The 21,755-nt window shown below is 43.1% G+C and overlaps 1 protein-coding gene across 4 annotated transcripts in view; it reads right to left on the bottom strand.

Annotated features, from left to right (window-relative positions):
- Positions 1–21,755, bottom strand: part of MAD1L1 (mitotic arrest deficient 1 like 1) — a 346,899-nt gene that overhangs the window by 192,819 nt on the left and 132,325 nt on the right. For 3 of the 4 annotated variants that reach the window (XM_030284987.4, XM_002195648.6, XM_012577890.5), the window contains one exon: positions 11,614–11,754. The exons of the other annotated variant lie outside the window; for it this stretch is intronic. In XM_030284987.4, the coding sequence (XP_030140847.4) occupies positions 11,614–11,754 (141 nt within the window). The remainder of the gene's footprint in view (positions 1–11,613; positions 11,755–21,755) is intronic. 4 annotated transcript variants of the gene reach the window in all.

Here is a 21,755-nt window from a genome sequence, read left to right on the forward strand (position 1 = left end):
GTGTTTATCTTCTCTGAGTGAACCACACAGCAACTCATTTCAGGAAAGCAATCCAGCAACTCACAATTGCTTCTTGCTCCAACAAATGCAGCATGACAAGGCAAAAGGTGAAAGTGCCTGATGGTCCCATTAGAAATCTTTGAGTTTCCTCACTCCTGAATGCCTGTTGAGCAAAACTGTGCTATAGAAACATGAGAGATCTCCACTTGGCAGGGGAAGGGAAGAAGTCAGGACATATGCCAAGATAATCTTAGTTATTAGCTCCTGCCACACAGGTACAGGCTGTGTTGAACCATTCCTCCATGGCACAGTGGGATGCTCAGGGCTGGGAGCTCTGCTCCAGAGGCTCCTGGTGGAAAAGCACCATGGAGCATGACAGAGAGCTCTTTCACAAAAATGCTTATGAATAAGAATTGTCAACACTTGGTTTTCTTAGCTGCTTTTCATGCTTCAATTTTCTTTTTTCTTAACCTAGCAGATAAACAGCTCCACAGATTTACCTGTGCCTAAAACTGCCTGACCCCAGGGCAATGCCAGGCAGCTCCATGCCAAAATAGTGACTCACTCTTGCTGGAAGAGGCCACAGAAGGCTAGATAACTGCACATTTGCTGTGGGACTGGTTGTGTTTGTGCCATGCAGCAGCCTCCAGATATTCATGATGACTTGAGTGTGACCTTTGCTTCTCTCAGCCCTCTTTGCTGGCCAGAAAAAAGCATAATCCAAAGAGCAAGTGGAAAGTAACAGAACATAATATCCACAATAATTGCAGTAATGTGGACAGTGTCAATGGGCTGTAGGAATTGCACAAGGACTGTGGATCCTGCCTGGCCTAAATAAAAAGGTGCTTATTATCCTGAAAGGAAATGCCTCCACTTATAAACAAGAAGGTCATGATGCACTGGGAAGAGAAATGTCATTTCTCTATACAGCTGTGATGGTTTCATTCACCTACTGTCTTCAAAAATGGACCTAAACAGCAAAGCAATAAAACGCCTGTAGAATTAGCCTGAGACATTATTGTTTTGAGAGTGTAAAATCACTCATCTAGAGCTCTTTAGACATGCTTACCTAGGAACACTTATAGATGTGTACATGTGAATTTACATTGTGCCTTTTGGGAATAATAATACATGAAAATAATTAACTAACACTTTCAAACAAGCTTGGATGTGTTTGGTACCATGCATGTCAAAAGAATTTGAGACTCACCGTGTATTTTATACAGCTGTACACATTCCCAGGAATTAAATCCATCTGCATAGGTAGTTTTGCATTCATCACAGCACCCCCCCCACTCCAGGCAGTCTCTGCCAAGCACAATGAGCAGCTTTAAATAAATACCATCCATAATGCCAACAACTCCTCTCTTTTCAGCAGCTCTGCAGGCTGCCATGCTGCAGCTGAGAGACAATTAAGTACACTCAGATGATCTTTAGGCACACAGCACAGAGCAATCCCTTGGAGCAGGAAGGGCAGCATCCCTCTCCTCCAAGCAGGAGCAGCACTGGGGGCCAGGCACCCTTCAGGCTCTCTGAAGAGGGGGTGTCTCATTTCAGCACTCTGCAAGTGGGCAGCTCCTGCCCCTTCACACCCACCCGTGGGCAAGGCAAAGAACTAGTGAACATTAGTCACTGCTGGTGTGCTCCTGCCCAGAGGAACAGGGGTTGTCACTGCAGACATCTCCTGCTGTCCCTGTCCCCTTCCCTCACACAAAAGGTCACAGAACGCTCCAGAAACCAACACCTGCTTTTGCTAAGGTAGAACTAGACCCATGGAGGTCAAAGAAGCACATATTTTATCTGAGTATTTCAGATATCAGGGGGCTGACCTATCCTAAGGCTGCGTTTACACTCATTAAATGACCTCTTGTAAAAGGGAATAAACCAGAAAGTGAAGAACATTGCCTCCATATGTTAATGAAATTGAGAGTACTCAGGATAGAGTTGCCAAAGGTAGGCTGGCTTAGCAATAATATCTGCCACAAACATCACTGGTTTAGGGTCTCTACCATCAGGTCAGATCCCAACTGCACTGCACAGCCTAGATTTTATGAACAATTCAGAGCCTGTGGGCTCTCAAGAAATATTTCAATAATTAATACAGATACAGAAACTCATCATTTCTTTGTATATAAATAATGTACAGTGGTAACGTTTATACGAAGAAGCTTCAAATCCTCTCCCATTACACATGATATTCTACTTAAAATAACCTCTACAAAGTAATGACTCTGTTGATATTTGTGGTTTCTGAATCTCATTGGACTTTTACACACCATTAATACCATATCATATAATATTTCAAGCTTCTTGCTGATTTACTTTAAAAATAAAAAAGATTTAGGTTTAGCAACTCTTCCAAGAATCAGCTTTCCAATGAAAATGAACCATCTCAACAATTTTCTGAAAAGAAGCAAAGTCGATGCCACAAAAGCTCCCATTTGGGAGTCTGACGTGTGGAACACAGGCACAGGAACACAGAACAGATAAAAATCAATGTCTTAAGCCAGGAATCAGTTGTGTTCTTAATGTGGGCTTGAACAGAACTTGAAATCTGAGCGTACATCTGTCAAAACTGCAGCCATTAGAGCCGTTTAAACAAATTGAAAACATAAATCACATCAATATGTCAAATCGATGTGCCATGCATTTCATAGCCATGATACTGTCACCACAGCTGGATTCATGGCACGTGTGCTCTGCAGCACTGCCTGTTTTATTAAACAGCATAAATAAAATTCAAAAGACAAACGTTACAACTTGCTTTACAGGGAGATCATGGCTTTCTCCACAACTCTCGACTTTGAGTTTGTTTTGCTGAAAAGCTTTTAGAACCATCAAAGCACATTTGACATTAACACTGATTAAAGCAAATAGATAAATTGCAAAGCCTCTGAGAAAGCAGAATTGTTCCTTACAATTTACCTGGACCACCCCTGGACAGAGGAGATCTATATCAACAGCTTAGTTTTCATTCACAGCATGGTGACAACTGCTATCAGCTGGGTTTTTCACTTACTTTGCTTCTAGCCTTACCCAAATATTAGTAGGCTGGTCACAGTGAAGTGAAAAAGAGAAAAATAAAGAGAGAAACCCAGGCACCTTCCTTTGAATTCTGTTCAGGTTTTGACTGGCAGTGGTGCCATGCTCAAATTCACAACCTTAACACAAACCAGGCTGAGGAAATGGAGGTGCTGCAGCCTCTGGCCAGCCCAGGCTGGGTGAGCAGATGAGCAAACACAATTCCACACGTGGAGAAGTACTAAGGGTGACCAATTACGGATGTTCTGAAACAAAACAGCTGCAATTGGCACTTGCATTTAGGCTCCATTCAACAAACTGCTCAGGCACTAGCTGAACCAGGCTTTTAAGACTAATTAGTTCCCTGAAGAAACACCTCTTCTACTACTTGTAATTAAGGCCAAAATAAAGAATCAATGGGCTTCAAAAAGAAAACCAAGACAGCATCTACTGTTGTTCTAATTGCCACAATAGCCAAAGTATTAAGTGCATTAAAGTGGATCTTATAATCCTTGCAAACTGCAAAGAGGGGGAGTGTTGCGATACACAAGATCATGGGAACAAGCTTGTGTTGTTGTTTCCTCAAAGCTATTTTTCTGTTTATTTGTTAAAACTATTTGGTAACATGATTTCAACAAAATTCTGGAGCTGGACCCCACAGAAATGCAGTGGGCACAACTGTTCTGAGCCTACATGGAGGCTCTACAGGAAACCCTTGGAATCTTTACAGGATTTTTAAATAGAAAATAATAACTAAAAATATAATTCACTCTTACAGGTCACCATCATCATGAATTAAAAGATGACACGAAAGCATTTACAACTACATACTTTAAATCTTAAATTACGCAGTGATTATGCAATTATACTGAAATGAAGCACTACAAACAGAATTCAAATCCAATGGATTATAAAAATCAACAAATCTCAATACGTTCAGAACATCTCAACACTCCCAGAAAAGAGCTGTTTAATCTCATTAATACAACTCAAAGCTAGGGAACAGGTAAAATTTCTGTGTAAAACATTATCCCAATGTGTTATCTTAGCTTTTTTTTTTTTTTTCCAGGAGATACTTATTTCCTTTCTCCCCAGAATTGCTTGGTTTCCATGGACTGTTAAAGTTTACATTGATGTGAGAAGGTGCCTAAGTAGCACTTCTACCAAACAGGAGAAATTATTGGCCTGAGCCTGATTGATTCACCAAGAGAGTTCAAGAGACAAAATGCACTGGCCTGAGAGCCCCTCTGGGAAACATAACCTAAACAAGCCCAGCTTCTAATTTGGAGACAAACTGGTCAGTCCTGGCCAAGTCTCCCATTTTCCCAAATTCTTCCATTCCTAAAGACCCAGGCACCAAAATATTTATCTGGTGGTTGAGCCACACAAACACATACCACCCACTTCAGGAAACTCTGGGCTGGAAGTGTTCTGGAGGATGTGCCCCTGCCTCCCAGGAGATCCCATCAGATCATTCCAGAAAGGGACCATATCCCTTGGAAGTTGTTAGGAAACTTTAACCATTCCTGCCCAAGGCAAAGCAGATGTGTGGCACAGCAAGTGACATGGGCTGTGGCTGCACGGTGCACATGGATCAGACCAGTGTTATCTCAAATCACCACGTTTTCCAGCTTGGAAGAGATTCATGGAGGTTAAATCTCTAAATTAATAAAGCAGCAGTCCTAATGTTGAAGGTTTCTCTAACATAGCAGAAAACCAAACAATTCTGCAATTGTGGAAAGCAACACTGGAAAATGGTGCAAGTTGTAGAAGCAACCTCTCTGATGCCTCCCATTCATCCCTCCACACTGCCTGCAGCAGCAAGTGGTGGAAACCAACATAAGAACATGCTTCAAACTCTTTCAAAGCCTTCCCTCTGAAAAGCTGGAAGCTATCCATTCCTAATCCATTCCCCAAAGACACTTAATTTGCCTTTTTTCTGTCTTCTGCCTCAGAGGGAAGAGACATGCCATCACTGCTCTGCCTGTGCCCCAGTTCAGGCCCTGCTCCCCAGCTGCACCTTGCAGCAGGAGGGGATTTGCACCCCAGTGCACAGAAGCAGCTCTTTCATGCCATGCCTTTGCTGTGGATGGGGCCACTGCTCCCACTTCAAATGTATTCCTGCTTCCTCCTCCACCTAAAGACATCTAATTGCAGAGCCTGTATCTCTCAGCACAGGCATGCAGGCTCTCCAGTGTAAAGCATTTGAAAGCTCTCAGCATCACATGAAATGCTCTCTCCTGTTCTATTGTGGTAAATGTGACTCATAACTGCACCTCAGTTATCGGCTCTTTCCAATACACCAGCAAGAAGGAAGCCAATTTAAAATCTTCTGTAGGAATTTAGAAACAGTTCATCTGTTTCTTATGTTTCCTACAGCCAGGGACATCTGATGCTAATCCAAATTCCTTAGGTCAAGCCTCTTTTGTGCTTGGTTATTCACAACATCACCAGAAGAGGCCATGGGATGATTTGTTCATACCAAGAGCGTTTTAAGTGGAGCATTGCTGGGAAGAAGGGAAGATCTTTCTGTTGCTGGCACCTATCAATCTGTCCGAGTACTTAATGCCTGAGCACAGGAACATTCCCACATCCTCCGAGCATCAAACCTGGACAGCAGGACGATGATTTCAGCACAGTCTCACCCAGGCTGGCTGTGCTTCCTGCAGGCTTGAAGCACTCAGCCAGCCTGAGTCCACCCTGAACTCCCTGCACTGCTAACTCAGGTGATTGGTTGTATTTATCATTACTGCACACCTTTACATGACAGAGTCAAGATGTGACCCAGCAAGAGAACAAGGGGCAGAGTGCTACTGACTGCATCTGCACCACGAGTGTGACTTTCAGCAAGAGGGGACAGCAATGACAACTGTCTATCCCTGTCCTTACTGCACTTGAAGCTCATGGGAGCTGCAGAGCTGGAAAATGCTTTTCTTTCCCCTGCACTTCAATGTGCAGCCAAGAGGTAGAAGTGTTCTTGAGGGTGTGTTTGCAGCTGGGGTTATTTTTCTGGGGGCTTGTCCACAAGGCAGCTTTTCACAGGCTGGAGAAGTTGTCTCAGTTAATGATTCACCCTATGCAAGTTGGTGACAGGACAGTCTCATTCCTGAGAATGATGGAGGTTGCTTCCAGTTAGCTGTGGTCCCTGGAAACTGCTGACTTAAAGCCATTCTTAAACTCTCAGAGCATCCACACACTAAAAATAGCTGCAACAATCTCCCTGTAGTGAAAACAATGCTGTTTTTGCAGAATATCTCCAGTGTAAGGAAGTGCCACGGGCTGCTTCTCTTGATCAATTACTGACATTCAGGATAGATCAAAAATGAGGAATCTCCTCAAAAAAATAGGAGCAACTGAGTTCTAAAATCTAGTTTGACCAAACAAAAAGTCTCAGATACACAGAGACAGGACCTGATACAGCATCAATTACTTTTAAGAGTCACTGTCCTTCCACAGGGCAGGGACAGTCACCTTTAACAAATCATTAAACTTCTTGGTGACTTGACTTTCTCATTTATACGATGATTATTTGCCAGGTGTTTTCCCAAAACACAGCCACTGGCATGTGTAAAAGGGAGGGGAGGAAACTAATGACTCACTGATTCGATAAGGGCATTCAGGTCTGACAGAAGATGAAACATGTGAAATAACAGAGAACCCAAGATAATCCATTCTGCAGGACTGCCAGAGAACACAGGCCTGACCTGCTCTCCTTTAGCAAAGAAAAACAAATGCAGTGGATCTCAGTGCTTCCTGGGAAGGCTTGAGTCTGCCAAGAGATACCAAATCATTTGGATTCAAAGTATTATTTCAACAAGGTGTTTGCTTTGTCAGAAGATGATGTTCAGCCCTGTGACTGCTTCAGCAGTCAGTGGGAGCTGATGCGTGGAGCATCTCGGCACCATCTCTAGAGAGAGCCTGTTTTCTCCCACAATCCACAGATAAGATGCTGCAGTGACAGCAGGAGTCTGGGCAAGTGCAACATATGCCATTCTGGAGTGGCAGGAAAGCTCTAGTGATTCCAGTTTGCTCCTTATGGACATCCAAAGTGAGCAGAGTAATCATCTCGCTGCTTCTTAGAAGTTGTCATTGAGCAAAAAAAAAAGTTGGATGGCAGCAGAGAGGTAGAGAAAGTAGGCAGGAGAAACCTGAAAATTAAACAAACTCCTCGGTACCTTGCACAGATGGGAGGAAACGTCTCTGCAAAGTTCCCATCACCACAGAAGCCCCTTCTGCTGTGTAAAGGAGCAATCTGCCTTTGAGGGGGAGAGGAAATGTGGCAAAGGAGCAAGATAAACACAAAGTGTGGATCAAAGGGAAGAAAAAAAAAAAAAAAGGCAAAAAAAGTGGAAAAGTGCTGATGGGGGAAGCTGGGTGAAAGACAAGGAAGAACTGTTAGCTGCTCAAATTAACATTTTATTGCATTCAGAGTAAAATTTAAGCACTTTAAGTACTGGGGTGGCTGCTGAGTAAACCCCCTTGGAAAGGAGCAGATTGATGACTGAACACCACAAAATCAGCAAAGTCCAGGTTTTCACCATCAGCAGATGCACTGCAGTTATCAGGGGCAGATAATGTGACAATATTTGGTCAACGAGTTTTGAGGTCACCAGTAATGCCGGTGATGGAAGAAAACCAGAGAACATATGGCATTTCATGTGCTGAAACTGTCAGACTCACAATTAACTGATTAGAGTGCATATGGTGCTCACAGACAGGGGAAATCTCTCAGTGTAAAAGATGCTGGAGACCACTGAAGGTGTCAGCATGAGTCTTCCTTGCAAATCTCTCTTCATTAAAGTTTCGTATGAAGCCAGGAGTGTTGTAATAAAATCACTATTAATGAAGTTATATTTATGATTATCTCCCTTTTGTGCAGCTGGATTTAACTTTTCAAACACTAAACTCCACATCAAAGCCTCTTCACAGGGGCTGTTGCATGCACAGAAGCTTTTTATTTTGTCATATTTAGCTAGAAATTAAAAGTAATGAGAGCTAAGGTGGTAAAAGTAAACTAAGATTGGCAAGAAAACTATTAATATAACCAGTATCAAAACAAAAATACACTCTGCCATAGAAATTGAGTTACATTTCTGTTAAGGTATTTATAACAGGCTGGCCAGGGACAAACTCATTCCCTCTCCAGTTCCAAAACACACTTTTATAAAGATGGTGAGTGACACTTCATTAACCACGTGAAATGGGCTGACACAGCCTGCTTGCTTTTCCAGCCACCATTTCAGATGACATTTTTCTTTATATCTCTCTGTGCTGTACATTCAACACTCTGTAAAATGATTCCTTGAACCCCTCCAGCCACATCAGCCCTGTGGAGGAGGGGGTTGGGCTGGGGGCAGCTCTGGGGAAGAGAAAGCAACTGCATGTTGTGTCCATGTGTTTGCATTGTCCATGCATTACAGATCCAGCTTTAATCATCCAGCATCAGTGAAGTGGATTTTAAAAGTTCTCCATCAGCCTTTCTTTGCCTTTCAGTCCTCTGCCCCATCAGGCTCTGACAGGAGTGGTTCTTCTGCAACAGCACCTCTGAAATGATCTGGGATCAAAGCCTCCTGCTGGATCCCAGTTTCTGGAAGGTGCCTGTGATCCAGGTGATGTCTGGTGCAGGCAGTGCAGTGCTCCCAGCAGCTCCTCTGCCCAGCTCCCTGTGTGCCCTGGCTCCATCCTCCCAGCAGACACAACCCTCACACACAGCCCCCTCCAGAGCTTGCACACTCCTCTCCCATTCCCTCTGCTCTTTTTAGCAGCTTCCCAGCAAAGGGCCTACCAGAGACCTCATCTCCTTTACGAGTTAAAAGGTGTTGCCTCAGCCCAAAATCTTCCCAGTCCCTCACAGCTTCCTCTTCTCTCTAACTTTATTATCTCTATCACTCCATCTTCACCACAGCTCCCTGACTGCTGCTGAAATGGATGGGGAAATCTCCCTTTCCAGAATAAGGATAAAACCCTGTTAAGAACATTCCTTTTTCCTCCTCTGTTTTGTCAGAAGTGGCATTTCTGGTAACAGATTTAGGCAGACAGAATAAACAAGAAAAAAGAAACTATTAAGGGGTTCTCTTCTAGGGAATGTAGAAAGATTTTGTTCATTTAAGTACTCTGCAGCAAAAATTTAAAAAAGAGAAAAGGGGAAAACACTGTGATAAAAAGTCATGGTTCATAGTGCAAATGTTAAGATTTATGAACAAAGCTCAAGGGCAGAACACACAAAATGTAATGGAGGAGGATGCATTTCCCTCAGAGTCTTCTAGGGCTTTGTTAAACTCCAGAAGCCCCTGGACCACAGCCATACCTGGAGCCTCCCCAGCAGAGATGGAGCACACAGGGACTGTGTCCCTCTGTGGGTACCCACAGCAGCACATCCCCTGCTAACTGGTGATCCTGCTTGTTTTCCACACTTCAACCACACCAGTCTTCCAACAACTGTCAAGCCAGGCCTTTTCAGCTCAAATCCATCGCTGTCCCTCTCTGCAGCCCCCTCCAGGACCTGTCTGGAGCAGCTGTGCACTGGCTGCTTTGCTGGATGCTCCCAGGTGAGCACTCCTGCTTCTCCTGTGCTCCTCCCCAGCCCATCCACACCAGAGGCTCCCAGGATGCTCCAACCCTTTTGCCACACTGATTTAAACATGCTCAAGTTCCCTTTTCCCTAGAGAGGCTCCCACATCTCAAACACCTAAGGCTCCAAGGTGCCTCATCCCAGCAGTCTCCTCTGTTTGTGAGCTGAGTCATGCAGGTGTCAACATTTCCAAACCTCATGGAGAGGCTCAGCAGAGCATCAAGTCAGGAGTTATTAATAGCTGCCATCGACCATCTCAGCAGCTTTGATCTACTGGCAGCTGATTGCAGCTGCTGCTCCTGATGATAAAGCACCAGGGGTCCTGCCGGTACCTCAATTTCCCTTCCCAGTTTTCCAATTTTTACTGGAACAAAACACTTTCCCCCAAAATTTCCAAACAGATGGGATTCAGCAGCCAACACTGCAGTCAGAAAGGTAAACACAATCAAGCTGAAGTGTAAAAATGTACTTTGGGAGGAAAATATCAGGTCTTTGAATCCTGTTCCTAGCAAAGTCTTAGAAGTTGACATCACACACAACGAAACTCCAGAGAATACACCTCCTTTGTGAAATTTTCCATGTCCCCCTCAATCCATATCCATGAAAATAAACTTAGAATTTGTTCCCTACAAATAATTAAAGGGGTAGAACCAAATGGTTCTCACCCTATTCCATGCTGTCATCTGAAGAAGAAAAGATAATTTTTCTGTTGCCTGAAGACAACACAGCACACCTGACACATTCAAGGAAACAATTCAGAAAATCACCCTGCAACAACCTGGAGCCACTGTTGGGAAGAACTAAGGAAGCAGGATAAAATAGCCAGCTATCCCTTTATGTCAGCATCATTGAATCTTGCTCTGTCTGCTGGGAAGCAATAGTGTGCAAAAGTGAAAATAGAGAAACATTCTGAGGCAGATGAATTCAGGCAAATTTCCATTTTATCTTGTGTTATCAGCTAACTTCTCTATCAGTTTGCCCAAAACTTTGCAGAATTCGTTGTCAGAGAAACAGCAATGAAATGGATCTATACCAGGACACTGATCTACACCACGTTGTGCTCTCCTCAGGATTTAAAGATCACTGCAGCCAGTACTGCCTCAAATAAGTCCCCCTCTCCCAACACAAGGAAAGAGCATTTTTAACAATGCCAAAAACAACAGAGTTTTGTGCAGAGTGAGACAGTTCTCTGTGCCACTCTGTGGCTTGAGCATGAACCCAAGGAGCAATTTCTACCATTCTATTCCATTTGAGTTATAGCACCTAAATCTACATGATGATGGAATTAAACATGAAGAAAAACTCACATACTTATGATTATTGCAAAGCCTGATGTAATAAAACTGCCAAGCTTTAAGAGCACAGATACATTCCAAATATTTTAACTCATAACCACAAAGCCCATTCCACTAAGCACAACAGAAGAGTGGAACAATTTGGCCAATGCAGGTTAACTTTAGCTCACCACAGTCACATTTCAGATTCCAAATTTTCAAAAAGAAAACTAAGGAGAACATAAGAATTCCTTTCAGAAATACTTCTATATTTGGACAGAATGTTTTCTTTTTAGAGAAAACCTAGTAAAAAGCACTTAATAGTGACCAGTATTCCAGGGTTTTTGCCAAGAACGGAAGAATTTGCAGCAGACACACACTTTACTTCTTCAACCTTTAAGTAAAGCTGTTGTAAACACAAGTTGCTGACATTGTGTACAGCATAGCCTTGATTACACGTGAGTGAATCTCTTCAACTACACCACAGAGAAGAGAACCCACACCTGCCAACCCTTCACAACCCTTTCACCACAGGGAGTGGTTGCCCCTCCAGCAGCAGCACAACACACTCAGCACACCCAAAAATGATTATTCTTGGCTTCTGCCAGCCTCAGCTGCAGAGCAATAACTTGTGACTCTTATTGATCCTGGAATTTCGGGCAAGAGCAGATCCCATCACCAGGCAACTCAATCTTAGAGATCTCAGTTCCTCCAGCCCTGGGGTTGGAGCAGGACGCTGCTTTTTACCTCCAGCTCGGTGTTGTGAGCGTGCAGCTTCTGCACCATGTCCTCGGCCTCGCGCATGCGGCGGCTCAGCTGCGGCGAGTGCTCGGCCGGGGTCAGCTCGCTGTCGTACGACTCCAGGATCGCCCGCATCCCGTCGCGCTCCTGCGGGAACAGCAACAACACACCCAGGGATGAAGGCTCAGAACACACACCCTGCCAGGAACAGCAGCAACACACCCAGGGATGAAGGCTCAGAACACACACCCTGCCAGGAACAGCAGCAACACACCCAGGGATGAAGGCTCAGAACACACACCCTGCCAGGAACAGCAGCAACACACTCAGGGATGAAGGCTCAGAACACACACCCTGCCAGGAACAGCAGCAACAGCACCCAGGGAGGAAGGCTCAGAACACACACCCTGCCAGGAACAGCAGCAACACACTCAGGGATGAAGGCTCAGAACACACACCCTGCCAGGAACAGCAGCAACACGCTCAGGGATGAAGGCTCAGAACACACACCCTGTGAGGAACAGCAGCAACACTCAGGGATGAAGGCTCAGAACACACACCCTGTCAGGAACAGCAGCAACACGCTCAGGGATGAAGGCTCAGAACACACACCTTGCCAGGAACAGCAGCAACACACTCAGGGATGAAGGCTCAGAACACACACCTTGCCAGGAACAGCAGCAACACACTCAGGGATTGTCAGACAATAGCCTTTTCTGACCCAGGGATGGGGCAACTGAGAGGTGTATTTAAAAACTTTTATTCCATTTTCAGTCTCATGAGAAGAGTGAGACAATAGAGATGTTATAATTCACACCATCACAATCAGAAGCCAATGATTTCTTAATTACAAAACACTAAGTGTTTCTTGGCCCATCAGCTTTTTGCCACACCATGCTGTAGATGCCTTAAAGCAAATCATCTAAAACTACCCCTTGTCAGTCCTACTGCAATGCATCTTTCATACTTCTATTTCTCCAAAGTATCTACTCTTATTTGCAAGGCTATCCTTTGAAACTTTTTTCTAGCTCCATTTTTTCTCAATAATATCTGTCCTATTCCATGGCATTTCTAAGTCAGCATTTCTTATCTCATAGTTTGCATACAGGTGCATGTATGTACACACATGCATATACAGCGCATGTGTGTAGAACACACAGTTCTAATAAAATAAATGTTGCTGCTGTGAAAACAAAGATTAGACTGTCTTGTGTCTATTAAACCTCACATCCTTTGCAGGAGAGCAACATGCAGACACTCTAACAAGCAGATGGCAACTGAAAACAGAGCCTTCTTCCTGGAGACACTCTTCTAATTCAACATGGTTGAATGGGTTTCCTTAGCAAAATATTTAGTGTTGTACTTGACATTTTTCCTGCCAGAGCCGCAGCAAAGAAAGAACAGAATTGTCACAACAGAAATGAAACAAATTTGACATCGAACAAAGTGGCTGAGAGCAAATATCCTCAAAATGGTATGTGACTTATCACTTGTTAGATGCTGCAACACTCGGTGCTTGTAACAAACATTTTTTCAGAGGTTAATGTCTGGCAGACAGTGTTTGGCTCACTTCTCTATCTACTGGCAATTATAACCAGGCATTTGCAGGGAAAGACAAACAGAAGGATCCTTCTCCCCTCCCTGACAGCAGCTCCCCAACTATAAGGCTTGGGCTCAGAGCTAAATGTGTAACGTTTTGTGTGAGCTGCTGGCTGAAATATTCCTAATGCATTCCCAGCTTCAGAAGCACCTAATGCCTCCCTCCAAGGCACTGGTGAAGAAGAATGAGGACAAAAGGAAAATTTGAAGAAGCCAGGTATGTTTAAAGAGGTGGCTGGTCACGCTGCAGTGTGCCCACAGGGATTACCAGCTGGATGAAGAGTTTCATCTTTTGACTGTGTGGAAGAACCTTGATGCTTATGAGGCTGCAGAACAGGGTCAAAGCAGCACAGGCCCTTGGCATAAACCCAAAGAGACAAAACTCTGAGGAAAGCTGAGCAGAGCTGTCCCCCTTTCACTGCTGAAGTTTGATACCTCCCCTGCTACACACACACAGACTGGACAAACCAGCTCCTTGCTGGGAATTCTGCCATCACAGACAAAGCGGTATCAGAGGGTCACTGGGCTGGACAGCTGTGCTGCTCACATCCAGCCCAGGCCAGTGCAGCACTTCATAAACCCAGCTCAGCTGCACCAAAAAAATTCAACTTGGGCAAATCAGGAATTATTGGGGCAGGAAAACACCCCTAAATGCAAAAGGCTGTATTTCAGAGAGTGAAGGTGACCCCTAACCACCCAGCTCGGCCTGGATACAAAGGTTATCTCCTCCTTCCAAATCTAAAGGTCAGAGACTGAATGTGGACAGCAAGTGTCCATGTGGGAAGGGAAGGAACATCCAAATTCAAGGTGTGACAACACTGGGGGCACTGCCAGAGGTACCGTGTGTTCAGAGCACGTCACGGACTGAAAGGTCAGCAGGTAAAAACACCCCAAGACTAAAGGACAGCCTGGGGCTACAGGAACAGAGTTAACAAAATTATAAAGAAAAACAGGTTTTAACATAAATAGTACCAGCAGCTATTACCAGCTCCTAGCCCAGATTTGACTGAAGAGAAATATTTTTCCAGGGCAACAGTTTTGCCATAGTTTAGAATTGTTCATCAAACAGTACACGTGAAAGGAAATACTTCCACCTAACTGAAAAAGAAGAAAACCCAAATGCAGACACACCTGCCTTGTAATGAACTCGTTAAGCAGAGAGGCAGCAGGACAGGATCTCTCCATCCTCCTCTTCCCCCTCCAGTACCCACAGACATCACCCAGTCTGCCCAGTGCATTCTCCATAAGGCAAACTGCTTTTGCTTGGGAGATGAATTCCATTCCCTGCTTACAGCCAAATCACCTTCTAGAGCACAGAAGAGAACATAATGACAGCACTTAGTGAAGGTATTGGTTTGAGCTTTGCATGTTGTTGCAATTAGATTTGCAATTACAGCATCCTCTCTCTTCTCTGCACTCCGAGCTGCTCTGCTGTCCTAATTTTCTCCTAAGCATCTTTCATCTGTGTGATAACTTACCAATGCTGTTCTCTCCAATGCAGCAGGGGCAGTCCCAAAATCCTTGGTGTTTTCTTTCAAAAGCAAACAGGACCCCCGGCACTCCATCACATTTGGCTTTCAATTAATGCTGAATTTGAGCTCATTTGGATCATCCCCATCAAGACCCCAGCACCTCCCTGGGCTGTCCAGCTACAAGGAGGACAAACTCCAGCTTTCATATGAGCATGGGAAAACTGCATGGGAGCACGACCAACCCCACAGGCTGTCTTTCCCCTAAAATCAACCACAGCCCTTGCCCTTCAAAGCACCTCTCTAAAACAAAGAGTAAACTTATCAAGAAAAAAATTACACATGTAAACACAGCAGAAACTATATTGGAAAATAATAAAAAAAAAAAGTTCTGAAAAGCTGAACTAAAGGGTGGCACAAATACACAAATAAACACTTGATCCTGGAGTTTACTTATCCTCTTTAATTATTTCTAAATATGAATACTGTTAGTGAAATCAATTCTCAGCTTCCAAGTGGTCCCCAGCTCCATTTTTTAAATTTCTCCCCATCAAGAGCACTTACTAAAAGCTTTTCCCTCCCTCCTAAAGATCTTGTTAGTTTGGCATGAAACAGAAGTTCTTGTTGAGAAGTTTGCTGTCTAAAGAGATTCTCTAAAATGTAATCCTAATTTAGTAATTGCTGCAGTATTTCCTCATTCTTCATGACCCATCAAAATTCTCCCCAGGCACTTTCAGATGCCCTTTCTAACCTTATTCTAATACAGCTGCTTTGCTGCTTCCTATCTGGGGAGTATTCATCAGAATTACTAAAAAGCAGTTCCTCTGGGAATTTCCAAAATTTATCCAGCACAGGGTAAATCTCTGCTAACTCACCATGGCCCTACCCTGGCACAATTCCAGGTGATCTTTACCTTAACTAGTTTTAAATTAACACTTGAACAGAAATGTAGCTCATTCTGAACATGCCCTAAATGCAGAATAATAATTTTGATGTTCATTACAAACCTAGGAAATTAATGCCCTACAGCAAACCCTGGTGCTGCAGCTTGCAGCTGTGTTTGAGGAGATGTAAGTTTGAAAAAGAGGAAGGATAGTGATTTTTTTCAAAGGTTGAACAGTTTCCCTTCCTTCTCCCAGCACCAGCCCATTCATCAAATAAATATTCCTCCCACTATTGCATAAGTAACTAAGAAGAAAACACATTTTATAATTTAAACCAGAAACTATAGCTAATCCCTTGAAAATGTGCTATGGGAAAGAACAGGATGGCACCTCTGCAAAATGCCACCCCTAAGATGAAGCTTCTCCCCAGTCCTCCCAGCAGCTCCTCTGCTCCCTCTGTGTAAAACCAAAATTTGACCTGGCTGACAAGTAGCTTGAAGCTCAGAGAAAGTCCCTTTCTGCAGCACTCACACCCCAGAGTGGTTTAAAAACAGCAGGAACACAAGTGGAGTTCTCCAGGACTTTTGGGTTAATTTTAGGGAAAGAACTAAGAAGGGTTCACACAAGCACCATCATCATCATCACTGCAAAACCATCACCCCAAAGTCACTGCAGCACTGCACAAGGGCAGCCCACAGACTCCTGCACTCTGAGGAGCATCAGAGCCACTCCTGCCTGGGTGTGGGAAGTAACTGAAGAGTAAAACATAGCCAAAAAACCATAAAAAGGTGTCTGACCCTATATACGTACATATAAGTTCAGGCCCTTCCTCTGCTGCTGCTCCTTAGCCCCTCTTCACACACACACACCCCATTCACCAGACTTTCTAATTAGTTGAAGAAAAGAAAAATCAATAAGAAAGAAATTAAAGTTACAAATCTAGCTGAAGTCAGTCACACACCCAGGGAAAATGTGTTCCTGGGGTAAAGTTTATCCAGTGTCATAATTTTATTGAAATCCTATATCTTCCTATTGACTTTTATAGTCTCAAGCTGGATGCCAGAGTTATCATTATTAGAGTCTCAGGGTTGCTCGCAGGCCTGAGGTTTGAGGTGGCTTTTTTATTTTTTTCCTTTTATAAACAAGATGTAATTGTCTGGTTTATTGATCAATAAATCTTTCAACTGCCTCTCTTCACCCCGCTTCTATTCTGGTGGGTCTCCTGTACCATTCTCTGCAAGAAAATACAGGGTTGCTGTTTTTTAAAGAACAGATTGCTTTGTCATTAGCAATGAGAGAGCAGGAATTGTGCTGGTCAGTTCCAATAATGGCTTTTTAATGACACATTCTAGTCACAGTAAAATCTGCTTTATTTCCACAGGAGTGAACTCTGACTATTAATCCACAACCCAATGGCACAGCTCCCTTGCTCTCTCACTTGTGCACAGGTTAGAGCCTGGCAGAGGAGACAGGCTCTGTACAGTGGAATCAAAATGATATTTTGTAGAATATTTCCCTTTCCCACTTGGGTTTTTTTGATGGTACAGAAATATTCCCAAGTATTACATCAGCTTTTTTGTTTAATTAATGATAATTTTTGGGGAATGTTAACAGGCTGCTTCATTATCAGAAATCAGTGGCAAGATTTCTTCCCCCTCCTCTTCATCTTCAGACTCTTAAATCCAAATTAATTGTAATAAGGGAAAATATCAAGACTGAGGAAAGATATGGAGCTTCAACATCAAACAGATGCTATTTACAATCAGGTATAATTTAGCTAACTATTTCTCCTAAAAAAATACAAATAAAAGAGAGAGATGACTGAGTAACAGGTCTGGGCTTTTTGGCTTTAATATACAGAAGAAGGGAGATGGCAAGTGGGGCTTGACCAGATGTTTAACATCAGTAAAATCAGTAAGAGGTGCAGGAATATAAAGCAAAATATGGTTAGAAATAACTGAAGAATACTTAAATAAATTAGACTGTGTCAGAACCTACTGACAGAATATATTCTTAGGTTACCTTATAACATTAATCATTAGCAACTACCTTTGAAGAACTCACAAATGTTAAGACAGCAACTGAAAACAGGACAGACAGACCCAACCTTTTAAGAGAAAGATTTGTAAGAGGATACAGATTCTGGCAATTATAAATCACTTCAATATTTTGGTATCTCATAAAATACTTGAAAAAAACATTAACAATCAAATTGCAAGCAGCTAGAGAAGAATTAAGGACAACAAACAATCATCTGAGCCTTAATATGACTAATATGAAAACAGTCTAATTTCCTTCTTTGACAGGTAAATTGTCTACTGAATAAAGGCAAATAATAAATGTGATAAATCTTAACTGCAGTGATGTGTTTATCAAAGGAGAGAATTACAATTCAACAACATCTCTGTAATTCAGAGGAATGAGTTTGTGCATCAGGGTGATGAAACTCATGGAAACAAAGCACAGAGCCCTGAGTGCTGTGTGGCAGCAGAGCCAACAGGCACCATGAGCAGGCTGCAGCATCAGTGGGGATCTGCCCCTTCCCAGGGCTGCCTGTTTGTGCCTTCCTGATGGGAAACAAGTGCAGCCCTCTCCAGGATCAGCAGGATACAGGAGATGCTCTGTACCCTAAAAAAAAAAACCATTAACCCTAAATAAAGCATTACCCAGGGAATGGGAACAGGGATGCTGACAATTAACAGGTTCTGCCCCGCTCTGAGGGCTGTTAAGCCTTACTTTGGAAGTAAAGCTAAGTTCAAATCCTGTTGCCTTATGGAAAGTGTAGGGGGAAAAGCAACAACCAAGCAACAGCAAGGCCCAGGGAGCACCAGCCCTGCAGGGGCAGCTGGGCCTAAAGACACATTGGGACAGACTTTGCTCTTATGGGAGCCACGTCCCTCTTGGAGCACTGCTAATTAGCACAGGAGCTAATGGACTCTTCCCAGAACAAAAGCAGCAAAAGCTAAATTATCAGAAACTTCTCAACCCCTCCTTGCCTTCAGCAGCATCTATGAGGACCAGAAGGCAAACAGCTCCCCTTCCTCTTACCACTCTCATCTTCTGTACAAGTCATCTTTAAGCCAAAATTTTCTACTCCCAAACGTACAAATAGCTTCCTTCTGATCTGCAGCCATTTCCCAACACTTCTTTCTGTGGATGACCTATTTTCACATTACTTTGCAAATCAGAACTGACTGCAGACACATATGTATACACACACCATTGACTTTCTACTCAAGACCTCAATTAAAGCACCATTTACAAAAAAAAAAAACCCGTTAACATCATAAAAATAAAAACATCCAGCAGATTTCACTATCCTTGCACTGACATGACCATTAGGAAACATTTTTTAAAGTATCCTTAATTCTTGAATGTAACTGTCTACAGCCAACACAACACTCTGCTTGTGTTTTTGGCCCCTCAAGCCAATATAAAGCTATTGCAGGAATCTAAAGATGAATTTAACTTCTAAAGAAGACTTTCAGATGTGCTGTGCCCTACAACTAAGGCTTCTCCAAGAAAAATAAAATATTCTTTCTTTTGAAGTCCAAGAACCTCCATCCATGCCTAACAGAACAGGTGAGGAGAGGTCAGAAAAGCAGATGCACACAACCACGGGCACACAGCAAACCAGGGATCCCCTGTATGTCCCATCATCTCTCTGCAAGGGGTGGTTTCCATCTGTTTTCTAACACTCTTAGAGCCATTTACTTGCCAAGAAAGTCAGGTTATCATTCAGGGTGAAAAGCAACTTTCCTCCTGAGGCTGGAAGTCTGGAGAAAGCAACAGCTTGGCGAAACTGGTGGGAACAGGGCAGAGAGCATGACAGAGATGATCAAAGACTCATCTTGGGTGCCAGAACAAGGCAGTCAGAGACCCTCCCAGTTCTCAACCACCCATTCTTAAATTCTGGAGAAATTCTACAATCCAATTGCTCTTCTTGGCCAACATTCAGCTGGCAGCTTTAAAAGTACTCCTACAAATACCTGTGTGTATCTCACATGCTCTTGTACTCCACAGGTTTTCCTCCTGATTTATAGTCCTCCCTTTCTGCTGGTCCCTCTCCTCCAACACTTCTCTGCAGAGAGCTCAGCTTGCCTCATATCCTGGCAATGCACCAGAGCAAATAAATCCACTGTAACTCTTTTAATCCGTCTCTGATAAATCTCCTGCTTTACTATCTTCTGGAAAATTGTGCATGGTCTCTGAAAGACCCATTTTGCTTGTAGCACATCCATATGCCAGCTGACAAGCAATCATACAACTGACACTGCAGCAAATTAAATATCATCTGACTAAAATACCCCTGGGGTCCTCTTGCTTCACAGTGAGTTTAACATGTTTAGTTATGTTTCTTAGCCTCCTGCTGCTGTGAAATAATTGCATGTTTTTTTTTCTTAGTTTAGCTCCCCTCTACTGGAACACTCATTGCTGCCTATCTCCAGAGTGAGCCTGCTTTTCTGTCTCAGTGTTTGGCATCTCTTCATTCCAAAAAAACCCTCTTTTTCCTATCATTTCTCACAGTCCCACTGCTCAGGCAGTGGCAATCTTGTGTGTGAAGCTGCCTTATTCACCTGCCTCAGCACAGGGTCACTCCCTATCTGACACCCTGTGCATGCTTCACATCAAAAACAGGAATTTCTTTAAAAAAACAAACAAAACCACCCCAAAAACCCTCAACATACCTTCTTCAATCTAGCCACTAGATTACCACCACTGTCAGAGGGAAAGCATACAGCTGACCAGGGAATGGATCCATCCCCACTGGCATTACAAAACTGCTACCTATTAAAAAAAAATAAGAACTAAAAATAAGATTAAAAAAGAAAGTTTTTGTGATGGCACATGAGATTTTTATGCTGCTAATGTATAAAAATTCACCCCTATGTTCATTCCTTACACTCAGATTCTTTTTTCTCCTGCTACTAAGTAACCCAGAAATTGGCCTCTAAAGCTCTTAACAGGCAGTTTCCTGCAGTTTTAACCACTTAAATATCATTAACTTGGGAGAAAAGCAAACTGAACTGTGCTCAAAGCCAGTGCTGTTATCTCAGCAAGAATGAAGGAGGAGGAAGGGCCCCATGACCTGAACTCTGCTCCTGGGCATTCAGGCTAGGACAGAACTAAAGCAGGAGGGCAAAGCTCTCACATCATATTTTGAGGGGACAAAAAAAAAATATATCAGACATGAGTTCATCCAATCCAACACAGCACATGCCATTGAACTCAAAAGTAATTCCTTGATCCCTTCATGATGTGTCAACAACTCCAGCAATATGTCAGCTGTGGCTTTCTGAAGAAGGCAAAGAAAAAGGGATTGTAGGTGATGCTTCAGAATGTACATCACCTGACTGCTTTATTAGAAGATATTAATAATTTCCCATATTTTACTTAATTCATAAAACATTCCTTCTATTGCCTCCAGGGTATAAAAGATCAGTGATTCCAATAAGAGTTTCACAAATTATACATCAAGTTATCTCCCAGGTCATCCATAGCACATCTGCATTATTATAAAGGATTCTCAAGGCAGAGGGGACACAGCTCTTGGCCCTTGCAGCCCAGCAGTTCCTCCTTCAGAGAGGACACCAGGGAACCGAGACTGAAATCTGGCCCAGGGTGCACCTTCCATACTACATAAACCACCTATAAAGCAAAAGAATACCCAAATATATTCTTCTTGAAATAATAAAAACCATAAAGAGTTGGTTACACCCAAACCATGCTCCCAACAATAAGACTGGGCCAGATTATTTAATCACACACAGTGATTTACCCAGAGAAAAGCAATGATAAGCTTTTACTTAAAACTAAAATTCTATGCTTTCCCTGCATGAGGTCAAAATACTAATTTTTCATCATATATGTTTCACATTACCTATGTGATGAGGGTTACATGCTTTAACTTGTACCCTTTGAAAATATGAAAGATCATTTTAACACCTCTGTTTTATACAAGATAGAAGCTGCACCACACAACACCTCCTTGGCTGTTTTCAGGATCAGTTTATTCTCTCACCCACAACACCCACAGAATGTGCCTCATTCCTCATTAGCTTAACCAGGAGTCACCTTCAGAGTTTGCTCTCAGGCAGCAAGTGAGCACCATGAAGCTGATATTTAACCTTGTGACCTGCACTTCTGAAAGAGTTTTCTGCTTTTGAAAAGGAAAATGTGCCCCCTCAGTGCTCAG

This window comes from Taeniopygia guttata, chromosome 14 (assembly GCF_048771995.1).
Source record: "Taeniopygia guttata chromosome 14, bTaeGut7.mat, whole genome shotgun sequence".
Taxonomy (NCBI): Eukaryota; Metazoa; Chordata; class Aves; order Passeriformes; family Estrildidae; genus Taeniopygia; species Taeniopygia guttata.